The sequence below is a fragment of the Callorhinus ursinus genome, unplaced genomic scaffold (assembly GCF_003265705.2).
Source record: "Callorhinus ursinus isolate GAN/ISIS: 27379988/994484 unplaced genomic scaffold, GSC_fseal_2.0 scaffold18, whole genome shotgun sequence".
Taxonomy (NCBI): domain Eukaryota; kingdom Metazoa; phylum Chordata; class Mammalia; order Carnivora; family Otariidae; genus Callorhinus; species Callorhinus ursinus.
Genome location: NW_027397080.1, coordinates 19191258 through 19209005, shown reverse-complemented (window position 1 = coordinate 19209005; position 17748 = coordinate 19191258). Strand labels below are relative to the sequence as shown.

The following is a 17748-nucleotide window of genomic DNA, read 5'->3' as shown; positions in this document are numbered from 1 at the left end:
GAATTGCACCAACGGCAAATAAACACCAGAACCCAAATGGGGCAGTGAGGCCCAGAGGGGAGTTGGTAGGGCTCAGCCTTTCCCCCTGAGGACCCCTCAGCAGGGCTGGCAGGGCCAGGCCACTGTCCCGGGGGCCCTGAGCTGGATCCAGACCCCAAGCCCAACCCAACGAGATGAGCACGCTCTTTGGAGATAGTTGTATAGGTTGTGCCGTCTGAGGGAGGCCACTCTCCTTTGCTCCGCAGGCCCCAGGGAAGTGCGTCTCTCTGGCTGTCTTGGTCACCCGATCCCAGGCCAAAGACCCCTGCATCAAGGGGCCTCCCTCACGTCTGAGCCAGACGCATGTCCTCATCGGCTCACCCTGGGCGTGCTGCGGGCTGGCTGGTGGGAATGGGAGCACTTACTTCGGACAAGGACTTTGGCGAAGGAGGAGGCCTGGCCATAGGCATTCTTCACCATCACCGTGTAGGTGGCTGCGTCCTCAATGGTGCATCTGAAAAGGAGAGAGGAAGTGCCCCCCCAAGACTGCTGGGCTCCATGGGAAACTCCAGTCCCCACGTGTCGGGTGGGGGGGCACGCAGAGGCAGGCGTTCCCATGAAGGCTTCGGTGGGTGGGGAGACTTTAGGCTTTAGTTCAGGCCCCACCTCTGAAAAAGCTGTGTGCCTTTGGGCCGGCCACTGCCCTTTGCTGCGCCTCGATGTCCTTCTCTGAACTAGGGACACAACACCAGCCTGACCCAACTCAGGTGAAAGTACTGTGAAAATATGATCGTTAGTACGACTCGGTAGGATCAGACAGGTGAAGCGATTTGCCCAGAGTCACACAGCACCCAGAATTCAGCCCAGCTTCAAGGTGACAAGCTCTCTCACAGGCATAGCCTCCTGCCCTGTCAACACCTCCAAATCAGAATCCTGGAGCAGGAGGGGAGCACCACTGCCAGTCTGTGCCCGAACTGGGCCAGATGCCCAGGTGTTCTCAATCTCAGTGCTGGGTCTCATCACTAGTCAGGACAACCCTGTCTCATTCCCAGGGCCTGGAGTGGCTCCATTCCAGGGCCATGCTGGGGACCACGAGAGTTGTTGGAGGGATGTGGCACATCTGGCCCCATCAGCAAGCAGAGAGGCTCCTTGGTATCCCTGCTCTTACCCTGGCTGCTCAGGGTAGGAATCCCTCTTGCTTCAAGCACCAGTCCCACCGGCCCTTCCAAGCAACCTTGACCCTGCATGCCTTCCCTGACTGTCCAGCCCACGCGCACCGCCCTTTGTGGCATTGTGTGGTCAGATGTTTATGTCCATGTCTCCCCACTTTGCTTCTGGAGGGTAGGATCAACGTCCTGCCCATGTTTGTGTCTCTGAAGCCCAAGTTGGTTGAGATGGAGGGATTGCCATACTGGAAAGAACCCAGGTGGAGAGCACAGCCTCAAACCCAGGCCCTGCCCTGCGCAAGCCGTGCAAGACCCTTCATCTTTTGGAGCCTGGGTTTCCTCTTCTGTACCATGGACAAGGCTTCCCTGCAAGAACGGTGGTGGGCATCATCAATCATGTGTGTGTCGCTCCTCACACAGGGCTTGGCACTGGCAGGAATTCAGCACGTGGCGGCTCATGTGAGCTGTAAGGTGTGTTCTGGGGGGGATTGTGCTCAGATCCCCTGGTGCCCGCCCTCCACGCATGCTGCTTCTCCCTTCATTTTTTTTTTCTTAAGCAGGCTCCACACCCAATGTGGGGCTTGAACTCACGACCCTGAGATCAAGACCTGAGCCCATATCGAGAGTCAGATGCTCAGCTGCTTGAGCCACCCAGGAGCCCCACTGCTTCTCCCTTCAAACCATGCTTAAGACCCACCATCTCCTGACGGGCCCATCTAACTCTCTCCCCTCCAACCACCTCCCCTTGCACTCATGCCCGTGTGTGTGTGTGTGTGTGTGTGTGTGTGTGTGTGTGCGCGTGCACGCGCGCACGTGTACATGTGTTTTTCTCTCCCCTGCAAGGAGCACTCCCAGCATTTCTAGTCCATCCATCTGGCCTCTGACTCCAAATTTCCTCTCGTGTATTCCAAGGCATTGGAATGACATGGGAGTGTCTGTTAAATACCGATTTCCAGGCCCCATTTTAGAATAAGATCCACTTAATCTGACTCTCTGGAGGCACGCGGAGGGCCCATCTCATGAATCAGTGTTTTAATAAGCACCCCAGGTTCTTCTGAAGATAAGGCCGACTCAGTTAATAAGGATTTGAAATCCTGCTCTGGCTTCGGGGGTGTTGGAGCCCGGGGGTCATGGGTCTCCCTAGGGGCCACAGTCTCACCTCCTAATCTCCAGCGTCAGCAGCCCATAGTTGTTGGTGATTCGGTACTTTCCGGCGGGAAAGAGGCGGGGATCGATTCGCATGTCGTTTTTGTACCTGTGGGGACACAGTGTATCTGTGGCAGGCAGTGTGGCTCTGAGGGGGAAGGCCCCGGAGGCGCTGAGACCTGGATTCCAACCTCAGCTTCGTGCTGTTCACTTGCCTATGTGACACAAGGCAGCACTTTCACTGTTCTGAACCTCAGTTGTCCTCATCTGTGAAATGGGAGTAGTGAGAGCGCTGACCTCATAAGGTTGCTTTGACAGTCAAACGGGATAAGATATGCAAAGCTTTCCTCTGGTGGCCCAAACACTGTCGGTGCTCAAAGGTTCATTCTCCTTCCCGGCTGTTGGTGGGGGCAGGGAAGATGGAGACTGTAATGAGGGGTAGCTGCCCCCAGGGCCCTCCTCTCTGAGGGGGTTGCCACGGAAGGTACCCCATTCTTACTCCCTTGTCAACCTCTCAGGAGGGCAGTTCCTTATCTTGGCTCTCACTAGAGTCCCTGGAGAAAGCTTTCAAAGTCTCCATGCCGGGATTTTGAACAGAAGACTGGAAATTTGTATCAGAAGCTGTTCATTGGTCTCCAATAGCCATTCGCTCTTATTCTTTTTCTTTTCTTTTTTTTTTTTTTTAAGTTGGCTCCACGTTGGGTGTGGAGTCCAACGCAGGGCTTGAACTCACGACCCTGAGATCAAGACCTGAGCGGAGATCAAGAGTCTGACGCTTAACCGCCTAAGCCCAGGTGCCCCTCCCTCTTATTCTAAAGGAGCAGGACTCATTACTGAGCCACCCCGTGTGTAACCGGTTTCCTGCCCTCTCTTTCTACTAGGTGTGGCCATGTGACTAAGACTTGTCAACAGAGTGTAAGTACAAGTGCCATGTGGCTGCTGTTGATGATCCTTTGCCCCCTTTTATGTCATGGTTCCCTCCATGCTATGGCAAGAACGTGGCCCAGACAGCTGCCGTCTCGCACCAGGAACCCCGGGGCTGTGCCCTCCAGCAGTGAGGGGAGCAGGCCTGAGTCCGTGAGGAGTCTGTGAGCAGAGTCACCGAAGCTGCCCCACCCTGTCTACCTCAGGCATGCAGACGGAAGAAAAATAAGCTTCTGTCTTATTAAAGCCATTAAGAAAATCTCCATACACGGGCTGCGTCCCAGATCATTTTGGAGTCAGAATTTCTGGGGGTGGGGCTCTGTCTACAGCCCCTTGCCGGGGTTTGGAGGCCTAAGGAGTTACGGCTGGCGAGGGAAAGTCTGTGAAGCCTGGGAGGCCTGGGTTCTTGATGCACCTTGCTGTGTGACCTTGGGCAAGTCAGTCCCCCTCTCTGGATCTCTTGTGTCCATGAGGCTGTTGGCATGGACAGTCAGCCCCAGGTGTTTGAGGTCGAAGAGGAGGCCACAGCCGAGAGAGGGCGCCCCAGGCTCAGTGCATCTCCTTCCTGGGACTCGGCTCCCCCCACACCCTGTTTATGTCCATGGCAACCAAACAGTGCCACACCCACACCCCAGGCACCACCCCCCCATCCCGCCCAGGCTGCACCCTCTTCTGAAAGAAGCCCAACTAAGTCTCCTTCGGGGAGGGCGGTGCCTAATCTTGGCACCCAATCTTTCTACCTCTCCTGGGCCTCGGGGCCAAAGTCAGGTCCCCCCACCCCCACCTATCAGGAACATTCCAGACACCTCAGCCTGGCCAGCTTCCAACTTTCCAAGAAGAAAGCAGCAGCTCTGGGCAAGGCCCTGGACAGGCAGAGACCTCAGAGTTCATCTTGCCCCCTCTCTGGGCCTGGTCCCCTGCCTCAACGGCAGCCCCTCGAAAACACAGGCTGTGCAGGTGACCCTACGTGACAGCCAGTCATAAAACAACATTAAGTCAGGCAACAGAAGCGAGGCGCCCAGCCCAGAGCCTGGCTCAGAGAGGCCCTCATAAAAGAGTGAGATTTTTATGATTTATCTAAATGTTTTTCCTTCACTGTTTCCATACGGGATTTTACTTTTGAAGACTGCTGTGCCTGGGAGACTGATTCCGGTATCAGATAGAATCATGGCCAGGGCCCACTTCTGCAGCATAAAAGTGGCCAGATTGGGCCTTGCCGAGCTTGTCCTGTTGTTGCCCCCTGCATTCAGGAAGTGCTCAATAATTGCTGAATGAACGTACTCACCTGACAAGCCTGGGTGCGCCGGGATCTTCCTCTTGACCTGGGGGAGGGTGCCTGCCAGGACCTGGACAGAGCCCTGGAGGCCAACCCCAGGACAGTGCATGGCCCTGCCCAAAGCGACTGATGGCGGAAAACCGGATCCCCAAAACCAGGAGCACGGGGGGGCCACCTGTGTCACACCTGCTGGAGGTGGGCCTGGCCTTGTTCTACCACTTGCCATGCTCAGCTCCCTGTTTTGATAATATTGCTGGCAGGGTGGATAGGAGCGTCTTCCCTGAGAGGCTCCCCGGAATGCCCTAGCTGTTGGCCTCCGTGCCAGGGCGGGGCAGGGCGGGGCAGGGCTTGGCCGCCAGGCAGGACAGCTGAGGTACTGACCCCCCCCTCAGACCAGGGCAGCAGGCAGGAGCAGTCCTCCTACCTGAGCAGCCGCTTGCAGGCAGGGACTGCCTCGGTGCCCACAGGAATCCAGCGCCCAGCATGAATTCCAGGTCCTGGCACACTTTTGTGAATGAATGTCATCTGGCAATGACCAGCCCTGTTGCCAGCTCCCTCCATGCCTCTCCTGATTGCTCCTGGCCTAAGTGCTTTCTCTGTCTCTGACTTCTGAGGCGTTCCTTGTGCCTCAAGGAAGAACGACAACCCCAATGATCACTTTCCCACTTTCTAGCCCGGTAGGAACACCTATGGCTGGGAGGCAAGAGACCCAAGTTTGCATTCCGATTCAAACTGGCTGTGTGACCTTAGACAAGTCACACTACCTCTCTGAGCCATGGGTGGCCCCACGGCTCAAATGAGAAGAAACTGGGGTCAGGAAAAGTGAGTTCAAGGATAAGATGTTGCTTTTTCCTTTGTGATCTCGGTCACTTGTGTGCTTATCCTGTCTCCCCTACTAGACCATGGCCTTGTTCACCCTCAAGATCTGGCTTATGTGTCGCCTGCTCTGAGAACCTTCCTGGATCCTCCTGGGGGAAGGCAGCCACCTCACTGTCTTCCTCTTTACTCTTGTATTTCAAATTGCACCCATGAATATACTTCTCTGTATGTTGACATTTCTCTTCTGGGCTGAGGGTTCTCTGAGGGGAGATTGTGTCTGCCTCAGTGCCTGAGTCTGGGCCTGGGGCAGACTACACTCCTGGTAACTATTTGTTGAAATCCTTTCCTTGTCCCCCATCCTGTCTGACCCCGGGTCTAAGACCCAGAGGGAGCTCCGTGAACAGCGGCTCAGCTGCATGAACGACAGGCCTCCCTCTGGTAGGACTCAGAGCCCGGTGGCTGCCATGCCCGCCCCCACCTCCAGCCCATACAGGAGACCCCTGCCACCTCCCCTCCCCTCCCTTCCTTTCCCCTCGGCCAGCAAGGCCTAGACTTCTGCTATGGTTATGCTCCCAGGAATGGTGTCTTCTACTTTCCCGGCACCTTTCAAGCTCTGAGGCTTCCACGCAGTTGGGGCATTAAATCCTCACCACATGCAGGCTGGGCAGGAGGCCTTCAACCCGTTTTACGGAACGGGAAATTGGAAGCAGGACCAGAGGCTGAGGTGTGCGTTAGTAGAGAGAGCTAGGTCTGGACCCAGGGCTCCCACTCCAGGTCTGAGTTCCTCACTGGGGGCCTCCCGCCCTCCCCGCCTCCGGTCCTGCTCCTCAGCCCTCTGCCCTGCCTCGCACCATCATCTTCCAACGCCCAGCTCACAGCAGCTGCCTTCTGCCCCCAGAATCGGATTTTTACAAGTGCTGGCTCCCCAGTGGCCCCGTCTTCCTGCCCCAGGCTGGCAGGGAGGAGGCTAAGAATAACTCCGCCTCGAGCCTCGCAGCAGCTGCTGCTCTCTGGGGGTGGGCAGAGCTCAGAGTCTGTGTGGTTGCAGCTTTTCTAAGGCAGCAAGAACTTCTGGGGGAGGAAGCAGGCTCCTAGAAGGGAGGGGCTGGGCCATAAAGAACTCACACTCATTTAACCCTGGAGGCTCAGAGCCTGGAGGCAGGGTGGGGACCCCTCCTCTCCTGCCCCAGCGGCTTACCAGGTGACCTGGGGTGGAGGTGAGGCCTGGACAGTACACGTCAGCAGGACTGTGGTGTGCTCCCACACGGCGTGGGAGCGCAGTGGGATCCAGAACCAGGGCCCCCGGCCGGAACACAGCTCCCTCAGCTCCTTGGCCTCCCGAACCTTCTCCTCCATCTGGAGGTGGGAGGGGATCTGTGACTCCCATGAGCCAGGGGAATCACATCTCCCCATCTTTGCTGTCAGCGTCCCCCCAACCCTCAGGCTCTGGAGTCAGACCCCCATGGGCTGGAGCCCCCTCCCGCTTCCCCTAAGTGAGGGGCAAGGTGGCACAGAGGGCAGCACATGGGCTTTGGAGCAACTGGCTCGGGGGTCAAGGCCAGATTCTGCCACTTCCTACCTGTGAGACCATTGGCAAGCCCTCAGTTTCCTTATCTGTAAAATGGGGATGATAATTCTATTCCCCCACCTTCCTGCGGTGAGGATTAAATGAGTTAGTACGTGAAGAATCATGGGCACTGAGAAAGCCCACGTGAGTGTTAGCTATGCCCTCCTGCCCCGGGGAGGGGGGGCCCAGAGGGCGGCTTCAGACCCCTGACGTTTGTCAGGAATAGGGTTTCCTGAGGCTCTTCTGGGAAGGTCACTTCACAAGCCCCATCTGGTCTAATCCCCACCTCAGCCCCGAGAGTCGGTACGCCACACACATCTGTTTTACAGGTGAGAAAACCGAGGCTCAGGAAGGGTAAGCTGCTTGCCCAAGGTCACACAGCAGGAGCGCGGGGACGCCAGCAGGCGGACCCCGTCCCAGCCCAGGGCCTGGACTCTGGCCCGGATGTCCGGCTGCCTCTTGAGGAGATGGCAGCTGAGGTGGGCGGCCCGTGACGGGTGGCAGGTCCCCAAATGCCCTCACCCGCCGCCTCAGCGCCTTCCGGTCGCGTCTCTGGCGCAGTAGCCACTGGGTCCGCAGGAAGGCGATCTCGGTCCTCTCGAAGTCGTTGCCGAAGCCCACTCGCTTCTGCCCCCGCTCCTCCAGCTCCACGGCGGAGGTCCGGCGCCTCAGCTGGGACTCCCTGCGCGGCAGAGGGGGTTGGGGGGCGCCCCGGCCAGGGCCGCCTGCCCCCACCACGTGCATTGCTGGCTGCACTTTAAGGTTCTTGAGGGCCAGAGCAGCTTTTAATCCTCTCTTGCCTCCGAAATACCTGAATGGGGCCTGCTTACAGTAGGTGCATAATAAGTACTACGGATATAGTTCCCAAGGCCCTTTCACAAAGTCTTTGTCCGTCTTGTCTTCATGACGACCAAGTGGGCAGGAACAGTCCCCCTATTTTACAGGGTAGGGACTTGCTTCAAACTGGCCAGGACCCAGGCCTTCTAACCCGGGAAGCGGGTTCCCCCTGCTGTCCCGCGAAGCCCCTCAGTGAAGGGTGGACCCCCACCCTCTCCCTTGGGGATGGCCCCTCACTACTGCCTGGCGACCCATCCAGAGAGTGGTCTGGGCCCTTGTGCTAGATGTGTAACTTTGGGCAGATTCTGTAAGTCCAGTGTGGGAGCCTAGTAGAGGCAAGGGACTGGACAGGATGGCCCTTTCTCAGCCCATTGTTCTCTGGAAAGGTCACCTGACTTACCAAGACTTCTCGGAGGAGGCCGTCAGGGCCAGGGCTGCTGCGAGGGCATAGTCTGCGGCGCTGAACTGATACTCTTCCTCGCTGTCCCGGGAAAAGGGAGTTAATGGCTCGTGCAGGATTGCCTGGGGATCTGGCCCCAGTGTCCCTGAGCTTAAGGCAGCAACTACCTACCTTAGGACACTAGGGGCAGGGCTGTGCCTCCCCCCTCAGACTGGGATCTCCACAAAGCAGGGTTGTGCCTCCCCCCTCAGACTGGGATCTCCACAAAGCAGGGCTGTGCCTCCCCCCTCAGGCCGGGTTCTCCAGAAAGAAGGGTCTCCAGAGGACAGTGCTGTACTTCTTACCTCAGACTGGCTTGTCCAGAAAGCAGGCTATGCCTCCCCCCCTCAGATTGGGGACCCCTAGGGGGTAGGGCAGTGGCCGGGGTGGGGTCCCTGATGATCCCACCTGCTGCGGAAGGTCCGCCTCCGCACTGAGGACCCCATGTGCAGGCTGTGCTGCCGCTCCTCCTTGTGCTCCTCCTCCTGGCGGTGTTCCAACCGGTGGACCTCCACGGCCTGGGGGGGCCGGGGCTCCCCCACATTTCCAGGGCTGTGGGGCAGAGTCATGGCTGCGAGAGCAACAACCTGCCAAGCCGAGGTGCATGGTCATTCTACCAGGCATCTGGCCATCCCTTCCCCATGTGGTCCTCCCGGCATCCCTGGGAGGTTTGTGGGGTGCGGGTTCTCTCTCCAGGGGGCAGACAGGAGCATGGAGGCCAGGGATGGCAGGGACCCGGCCGACGGGACAGAGGCAGGCTTCGCACTCTGAGCCTGGCTAACGCACCACTCCTTGCACCCTGCAGCTGCGTGAGCGCAGCCCCGCATCGGGAGCAGCTCTGCCCTCACCTTGCCCGTGACCTGGGCGAAGCCCTCCCTTCTCTGGGCCTTTGCTTCTCAGGTGATGAGCGATCCAACACTGTGGTGTCCGAGGGCAGCTTTATGACTCAAATGGGCAGATGTCCTCACTCCTCCTGTGCATGCCCACCCAGCCCTACCTCTGAGCCTTTGCCTGCACTGGTTGCTACTCTGGGGGAAACCTTTCCCTCCTTCCGGCCTGCTTAGCCCCACTCAGGCTCCACAGCCCAAGCCGAGACTGCCTCAGTCAGCGCAATGGTCGGGCGCAGAGACTCTGGGCATGGTCCCGCTTCTCATTCCAGCTTATAAGGGTGTGCCCTTGGGCGAGACTCTGTGACTTAGTTTCTTCATCTGTAAAATGGGTCCAACTGGCTTTCTGGGGTGGTTGTCAAGGTTGGAAGAGTGCTTGGAGCATAGGAAGTGCCATGGAAGTGTTAGACATCAGCATGATTTTTCTAAGTAACCCGGCCGAAAAACTACCAGCCACCTAGAATTTTCCCTCCTTTAATCCTTTTTATGCTTTTCTGTCTGCACTCCGAAGTCTAGCTCTGATTCAGAAAACACCTCCTCCTATGTAATTATTTCATATTTGGACATCTTCCCTCTCCAACAAGACTATAAGTGAATTAAAAGTAACAACAGTGAGTGTTTACTGTGTGCCAGCCCATTATCATCCTATTTTACAGATGAGGAGGGAACGTGCTTGCCCGAGGTCACCCAGCTGGTTGGGGGGGTGGGACCATGAGTGGTCCCCGACTCTGAGCTCTCTTGATGTCTATGACACATGTCTACTCAAGGCCAGGCCTTGGCTATGGCTGGGCACACAGTGGGCCTTTCTTCTCATAAGGGGATCACAACGGAGTGATCCCCCTTTGTATTCCCGAGGCTCAGGTCTGGGCCACAGGTGGTGCCCAGTCAGGGTTGGATTCAGTTGGTGTGGAGGAGCCTCAGGGTTTGGGGAGTGAATCCCTGGATATGGAGAGGCGGGGAGAGTGGGAGGCCCAGGATCCAGCTGGTTTGGATTCTCGCATGAAGTTCTTTCCCTGATCTGGGCCTTGGTGTGTCACCACTGGTCTCTGAGGGCCCCTCTGATGCTGAGGCTTCAGGATGCTTGGCGGAATCCCTCGAGTGGCTTCCACACTTCCTTCAGGTGGGTGTTCTGGGGGGGCAGGTCTCTGACCCGGAAGGGTCCTTGCCGGGCTTAGACCTGAGGTCGTCCCTGGCCCCAGCCTCCCTGAAGGTCCTCCTGGCAATGGTGGAATGTATGTGTGTCGTCTTCTGAGCTGGGTGTGCACAGGGCACCTGAAGGACCGCTTCTCTAAGTCCATACCATGGCAGATGGGCCCGCTGACCTCATCAGAGCACCCTGGCCTGGTGGGCCTGTTCTGGGGTGTCAGGGGGCTCAGGCTACTGAGGGGCAATCTCAGTGGGCATTTACCCCTTCTAGTTCCTGAAAGTGTGTTCCCTTTCAGTGATCTGGATTACTGCAGTGTTAGGACCAAAGGCTGCCCCCAAACCTCCTTGGCCTCCTCCAGATGACCTGAGCCGAATGTAACGGGAAAGTTACCCTTTGGGCTTCCCATCAGGCTCCTCCTAAGGAACAGGGTCTGCTTGCACCCAGAGAATGACTGGCCCATGCTCATTCTGTGCCTCCTTCCTCAGAGCCCTAGAAGAGAGCTCTGGGTACCAACCTAGGTGGGGAAGCCCCCTCCCCCCATCTCTCCTGGGACACTGTGGCCCTGGCCCCAGCAGCTGAGGAACGTTCCTGGCGTCAGCTGCTGGCTTCCTTCCCCGGATGCTCTGTTCCTGATTAGCACCGTGGCGGGGCGGGGGGGGGGCGGGCGGTGACTGGCACCCATCCCTGACCTCTTGGGCCTCCCGCAACCAGACCCCCCCAGCTTTAGCAGATGAGCCATCAGGTCTTTTTAAAGCACTGACTGAGGCTCAGGATTAAGCAGCCATGGGAACACAGCGCCACGTGTGCCCGGTGGGGAGGGGTCAGCGGGGTGTGGGCCGCAGGGGGACCTGCCCCCCTGCCCTCTCCCGGGGGGTACAAGGCCTGGGCCATGGGTCCCATGGCATGGCCTCCCCTTTTCTCCCAAGTCCCGGTCTGCTTTCCCACCAGGCCCTCTGACGGGCACCCCCAGAGACCAGGGGCCAGGAGGCCTCGCCCCTTCCTCAGGAGGGAAAGAGAAGGGCACAGCGGCTGGGTGACTGGCAGAGCCTGATGGCAGCAAGCTGGGTCCCAGGGGCCGGCCGTGCTCCACCAGCTTCTGAGTCCAGAATTCTGACCCTGCCGCGGAGCGGCTGAGGCCTCCCCTTCCCTCTCCGGGGCTCGGTTTCCTGCCAGTGAGCCCGGGCTGGATGCATGCCCTCCTGGCCCTGAGCTTCAGGCCTTGAGGGCTTTCTCCGTTTCCCTGGCTGCCCGGTGGGCCAAGTAGGCTCAGCCAGCACTGCTCTCGCTCTGCCGGGCCTGCCAGTTCACTCCGGGCCCTTCCACTTTGCGGGTGTCCCTGACCGTCTCTCAAGCAGCTTTCATATCCCAGAGGGCTCGGCACAGATGACCGAGGGCCACACAGAACAGTGAGGGGGGCAAGGGTTGCCAGAGTGCCCTCCCATTGTCACTCGGGGTGCTACCTAAGCACGTGTGTACTTTCTGTTTCCAAATGCCCCAGGCTCCTTTCCCAACACACACACACACACACACACACACACACACACACACACACCCCACTTCCTAATGGAAAGCTGAGGGTCTCGCTTTCTGAAGGTGTCCCTCCCCACCCCTGATCCCTGTAGGTGACTCACAGAAGCAGCTGTACCCACTTAGGCGTCTCTGGGGAGAAGATCCTAGAGGATGAGAGGGACCTTGGCTGCTTCTTGCCCTGGGCTCAGCAGGCACTGGGAGAAGAATGTGATCCTGGAGCTTGCATGGGCCTTAAATATAGCAGCACTGAGACAGTTGATGACAATGGATGGGAACTATGGGGCAGCGGGGGCAGAGAGGAGGGGCTGTCCGTCAGGCCAGCCTCGCTCAGGCTCAGGCGGCAGCAACAGGTGGAGCCGTCCCCACCCCCACCCCAGCCTCCGCACCCGGCTCCTTCCCTCTGCTCCTTCCCTCAGCGTGAGCCCTTCTGCCCAATTCTAGACCCCACGCCCCCACCGCCAACTGAAGTAGAAAGGTGACAGCTCAGGCCTGGTTGGAGGGAAAGCAGATACGGGGTGGCTCTCCCTGCTGCTGGGGTTCTGACTGGCACCTTGGGGCAGACACCCAGCGTCTCTGATCCGATCCCCCTGTGAACCGTGGAACTGTGAGGCTGGACACTCTTTGTGAGGACAGCGGAAGGAATGTGACCTAAAACAAGTGTTTGGTGCTTGTCCCATATCACTGGCGAAAATGGAAGCAGCTTGCTTCTCCTGCCAGGCCCTGTATATGTATGGGGCGTGGCCCGGGCAGGAGAGGGGGGGCTACCTCTTCCTTCACTGGCGGCATTTCTCGGGGTTCCTGGGTGGCCGCTCCGTCTTCCCAGCCTTTGCCACAGCCCCTCCTGTACCTCAGTTCTTCCCCCACGTTCATTCACATGCACCCTTTGCAGGCAGAAGGGAATAACACCCATGGTGTGGAGGAAGTTTTAATTTAGGTGGGGAGACGGGCAGTTACCGTGGGGGGTGGGGTGGGGCAGTGATCAGGAAGGTACACCTGAGTCAGGTCTCAGGGGTTGAGCAGGTGAGGAAAGGGGGTGCAAGCTCTGGTCCAGAGAGCACAGCTCCCCTCCCTCGCCTCCTCCTGGGGCCTCAGGGGGGCCAGCAACACCAGGCCTGTCACTCTTCCTAGCAGCTCAGGGCCTATTCTCAAGAAAGAGAAAGAGAGAGGGAGGGAGGGAGGGGGAAGGGGAGAGGGAGAACATAAGTGAGCTCTTCGGCTAAAATCTTAGTCTCTTGCCATATTTGAAACCCCCTTTCTAAACTTTCCTGCTTCTCCCCCTTCCTCCCTGGTGGCAGTGTTAAAAGCATCTTTTGGGGGAGAACATTTGGTGTCCCTCTTCCATCTCGTATGGAGCCAACCTCAGAAGGGCTTTCCAAGACCCACATGTATACATTCTCTGTGAGATGTGAGTGTGAATTTGTACATACAGCAGGGTGGTGTGGGCTTCCAAACCAGCAGGAGAGAGACACTTAAAACTGGTCCTGTAACCCCATTCAAGGCGGCCTGGTGGAGGGGCCACCACTTACTAGCTGTAGGACCTGGGGTAAGTCATGTCACCATTCCGCCTCTGTTATCTGTACAGTGGGCTCAACGATGCTGGCCTTGCAGTGAGATTGAGAAGATTCGATTAGGGAATGTGAAGCCTGAGCAAAGTGCCTGGCTCCCCGCAGACACCTGCTAGACGGGAACTCCAGTGATAACTCGGCAGCACTAGAAATGCTGAGAGCCTACCCTCCCTCTGTGTGTGGGATTCCCATTCACCCCAGTGATGCCCTCTCTCCTCACTGGGGCATCGCCTCGGGGAGATCTGGATGTGCCTTAAAGTGCACACAGCCGACCCTGCAGGTCGTGAGGCTGAGCAGAGGTGAGACTTGGAATTACACAAACCTCGGCTTAAATCTCAACCTCTGGCCCCGGGCGCTCACTAATGGAAGGACCCTGGCCTCCTCTCTGGGCTAATTTAGTTTCTTTACTGGTGAGTTGGAGGTAAGTTCTGAAACAACAGGAAGCTCGCCTGCCTGTCTTGTCCACTGTACCCCTAGCCCCGAGAGCTGTGCCCAGCATACGACCAGCCCCTTGATATATGCTTGTTGAAGAATGAATGAATGAATGAATGAATGAATACCTATCCTGCAGAGTGGTTGCGAGATTCAAATGAGGTTAAAATGTATAAAATGCCTGGTACAGTACCTGGCTCATCATGGCAAATACCCTCCATATTTCCTTCTTTTTCTCCTTTCTTTCTCTTCTTCTCCCTTTTATTGCCTTCCCTGGATGCATGAACATTAAGGACAGTTGTTTAAATTCACGTACCCAATACCCTGAACTTCCACGCCACTTTTTCAGGCAGCAGCTGAATTGTGTTTGGCTGATGGGCTTCACCTGGTGGCCAAGGGGAGCGCTGTCTGGCCCGGTGCTTTCTCCCAACACCTCCTTCCTCCCTGCTTCTCTCTCCTCCCTCCCTCTTTCCCTCTCCCCGCTCAGTTAATTCCGCTGACTGTTCTTCTCAGACTTACAGGCCAAAATGTGTCTTCTCTATGCCGCTTCCTCCTGAGAGTGGGAAAGGACAATGGGCTTGAGCAGCCCAGGGGCTGAGTGTGGAGGCTAGGGTCTCAGGGCTATATGACCCTCCAGCCACAGCACCCGAGGCCATTCCTGCTCCCACTGATAGTTTCTGTCTCACTTTCTGGAATGGAGGGTGGGGACAGCAATGGGGCACCAGCCTTGGCAGTGACACGTGGTCCTAGCCTCCTTGTTCAGGTTGACGCTCAGACCTGGGAGGGGCACAGAAGGATCCAGCCTCTGGGAGGGACCCCGCAGGAGCTCCAGTCCCATGGGCCCTATCCTCTGGGTGGGAACTCAGGCAACCCCTGTATGTTCCTGGGACTGGGGAGGTGGGAGGCCAGAGGTCTGCGGACTTCGCAGGTGGAAATACCACCTGAGTATCCTTGCCCCACACCCCAATCCAGGGGCTGGAATAAGGGTGACTCCTGGGAGGTTGATTTGAAGCTATGTGCAGGGAAACTGTTGGTATGAGGACCTTTTTCCCTCCCCTGCCTGAGAGGCAACCCCAAAGGTGTTTATTAGATACACAGATTCCCCAGGAGCCGTGGATTTAGCAGGCCTTGGTAGGGCTGGGGAAGCTGCATTTTTAATACGTTCCCAGGGGATTCTCACGATGATGCAAGTTTAGGAAACCAACTTGGGCAAGTAACCTCTCTGAGCCACATTTTCCTCCCTTGCAAAATATCAATAATACGAAATATCATGGCAGTTTACCAGGAGGTTGAGTGGTCAAGTAAGTAAACCGCCAAGCAACATGGCTGAGTTCCTCCTTATTGCTCCTCGTAAGGCTCCCTGCCCCCACACCTGTTTGTTTTTTTTTTAAGATTTTATTTATTTATTTGACAGAGAGAGACACAGCGAGAGAGGGAACACAAGCAGGGGGAGTGGCAGAGGGAGAAGCAGGCCTCCCGCAGAGCAGGGCTCCAGAGCAGGGAGCCCGATGCGGGGCTCGATCCCAGGACCCCGGGATCATGACCTGAGCCGAAGGCAGACGCTTAACAACTGAGCCACCCAGGCGCCCCACTCCCCCCCCCCACACACACACCTGTTTGTTTACTCCAGGGCTGGGCTCTGCTGTGAAGACTCCCTGGGCTGTGCAAGGTGGGGCAGGCTATGCAGATTCCTGGTAACGGGGTCAGGGCCTAGGACACTCAGGGATGCCAGTGCCTCAGCCCAGCTCCAGGGGGCCTCAGACCCTTTGCCTTCCAGCTGCTTCCAGCCCTATCTGCAGGCCTGGGCTGCCTGCTTGGGAGGCCGGAGACCCGGAGCCTGCCCCTCAGTGGGGCCCGGGCCACCTGTGGAGGCTCACAGGGCTCAGAGCCATTCCTCTCTCTCCTCAGGCACTCAGACTCCACCCTCGGAGGGTCATGGAGTAGTTGGGACATCTGTCTGTCACCCGAGGAGCTTAGGGAGCTTCACAGCCCTTTTATGGCCTTAAAAAAACATATGTCTGTGACTCCCTGTCCCACTTACCTGGTGAGAACAGTCCGGCTGTTAAGTTGTTTCTCATTATTGAACAAGGTGAAGATAGTCAACCTTTGGCCAAGTTCACCCCAAGTGACAGGAAGCAGACTTGTTTTCAGTGTGGGGGGGAGGGGAGTAATCCTGGAGGCCACCTTTGCGGCTGCTGAGAGTGGGCCGAGGAGGTCAGGAGGGTGGCCCATCCCTCTCTTATGGAGAGATTGGGTCTAGACCAGTGACCCTGAAGACATGTTAAATATTAATGACAGATAAGAACACCACCAGCTGGTGCTGTGTTGTGGGGGGAGGGGGCAGTGAGGAAGGGGAGGGAGACACATCTGGGTGCAGGGAACGGAGGACATTGTATACTCGGGAAGGTCATGCTGAGGCAAGACTTTGATCCTGTTTCTCAGAAATGTTCAGAACAGGCTTTGGGGACAGCAGGGTGATAACAGGACCTGGCACCTTAAGGACCCCATAGGGGGCCCCCTTCCTTAAGCCCCCTCTGTCTCATCTCTGAGAATCCACACCAGTGTGGGAATCTCCTCCTCGTGATGAGGACAGAGATGCTGGGTTTGAGCTCCAGCTGTGTCCCGGCTTCAGTGGGGGGCCCCAAGCTGGGTGCCTTCTCCTCTCTGGACCTTGGTTATCTCATCCTAGGGTCACCTGAGAGGCGAATGATACAAAGGATGGGCCAGCAAGCTACAAGCACGAGCAAGGAGCCATTTCCTTACGGAGGAGCGGCCCCAGGGGCAGAAGGGCAAGCGAGCGAGCACCAAGCACCAGCACCGTGAGCACCGAGCACCGAGCTCCGCACTGGTTCTGCTGAGGCGTGGGGGAGGAGATCTTCTGGGAATGCAACTGCACTCCCAAACAACTTCCCTCTGCAACCTCAGGGACAAGGCTCCATTTGTCTTTGGACCCTGTTTCCAGAAGGCCCTGCCATCCCTCCACCTCCCCCAGGTAGTTCCAGCCCCTCTGGCCTGGCCCAGAGCAGTTCTGAGAAAATCAGGATAATTCGAGCCCATGAGAAAATGCCCCGCGTGAAGCCACCCTGAACTGGGGGAGTGGGTCACTCACTGTGCAGCCCGATTACAAAAAAATCACAACAGGACGTAGCTACCATTGATTGGGCACTGCCCATATGCCAGGCACTATTAAGTACTTTATGGACATTATTAATGTCATCCTCACCACAACCCTGTGGAGTCCGTGTTACGATCCCCATTTTACAGATGAAGAAACTGAGGTTCTGAGCGGTGATTCATTTGCTTGAAGTCATACAGCTGGTAAGCAGTAAGGCAGAAATTTGAACCCAGATGAGCTGAGCCCAAGGCTGAGTTTTCAAAGTTGTGAAGTGCGTGCTCTTTCTTGTGGGCCGCATGGATCCCCATTCCTTAGGAACCCCGCTCTCAGGAGAGGGTCTGCAGCTTCTGCGGGCAGAAAAGGCTTGTGTGTTCTCCCTCATGGGAGGACCTGCGTTTCACCTGCGGCCAAGCCTCTAGCAGAGGAGAGACGTTGAGATGGTGTGATTTCCGACAGTGGCTTGGGTGGACCTGAGCCCCAGGCCGCATCCCTCTCTGGAGTCTTGCCTTCGTGCTACCTCTGACCTTGGCAGAAGTGCAGGTTGTTCCGGTTTGGCCCAGGCTGCTGTGAGGCATCCTTTCCAGGCTCCATTTTTCAGGATACGGGAACCACAGAGGAGGTAGAGACCTCACTCTCTGTCGAACTAGATCATGAAACTGGCCAGGAGTGGGGTGGAGAACTTTGTGTCCAGCATCTCAGGAGCTGGGGGAGCTGGATCTCTGTGAAGTCTCCTTGCATTAATGCCCGGCTTTAAAGGGAGGGGACTTTGGCTGTCCCCTCCCGCCCCGCAGAGCTCATTTGCACATGATGCATACCTGGAACTCCTCTGGCTGGAGTCCTCATCATGCTGTTTTGCTCCAACCACAGCTCAGCCGTGGCAGGCCCCCCCCCACCCCGCCCCAGTCCCTCTTTCCTTTGG

At 57.3% G+C, this 17748-nt stretch overlaps 1 protein-coding gene and 1 long non-coding RNA gene across 3 annotated transcripts in view; both read right to left on the bottom strand.

Moving 5' to 3' along the window:
• MYOM3 (myomesin 3) overlaps positions 1 to 11941 on the bottom strand; it is a 45939-nt gene extending 33998 nt beyond the window's left edge. For both annotated transcript variants that reach the window (XM_025856485.2, XM_073903178.1), the window contains exons 1-7: positions 11819 to 11941; positions 8562 to 8740; positions 8115 to 8195; positions 7400 to 7559; positions 6509 to 6666; positions 2305 to 2400; positions 405 to 493 (exon numbers count right to left, since the gene is read on the bottom strand). In XM_025856485.2, the coding sequence (XP_025712270.1) occupies positions 405 to 493; positions 2305 to 2400; positions 6509 to 6666; positions 7400 to 7559; positions 8115 to 8195; positions 8562 to 8722 (745 nt within the window). In that variant the 5' untranslated portion in view covers positions 8723 to 8740; positions 11819 to 11941. The remainder of the gene's footprint in view (positions 1 to 404; positions 494 to 2304; positions 2401 to 6508; positions 6667 to 7399; positions 7560 to 8114; positions 8196 to 8561; positions 8741 to 11818) is intronic.
• Positions 11942 to 12635: 694 nt separating this feature from the next.
• LOC141374494 (uncharacterized) lies at positions 12636 to 17708 on the bottom strand. The gene is made up of 3 exons (XR_012381426.1): positions 15756 to 17708; positions 13908 to 13987; positions 12636 to 12856 (listed from the first exon to the last, which is right to left on the bottom strand). It is a non-coding gene; the product is annotated as an uncharacterized lncRNA (long non-coding RNA).
• Positions 17709 to 17748: the final 40 nt, after the last annotated feature.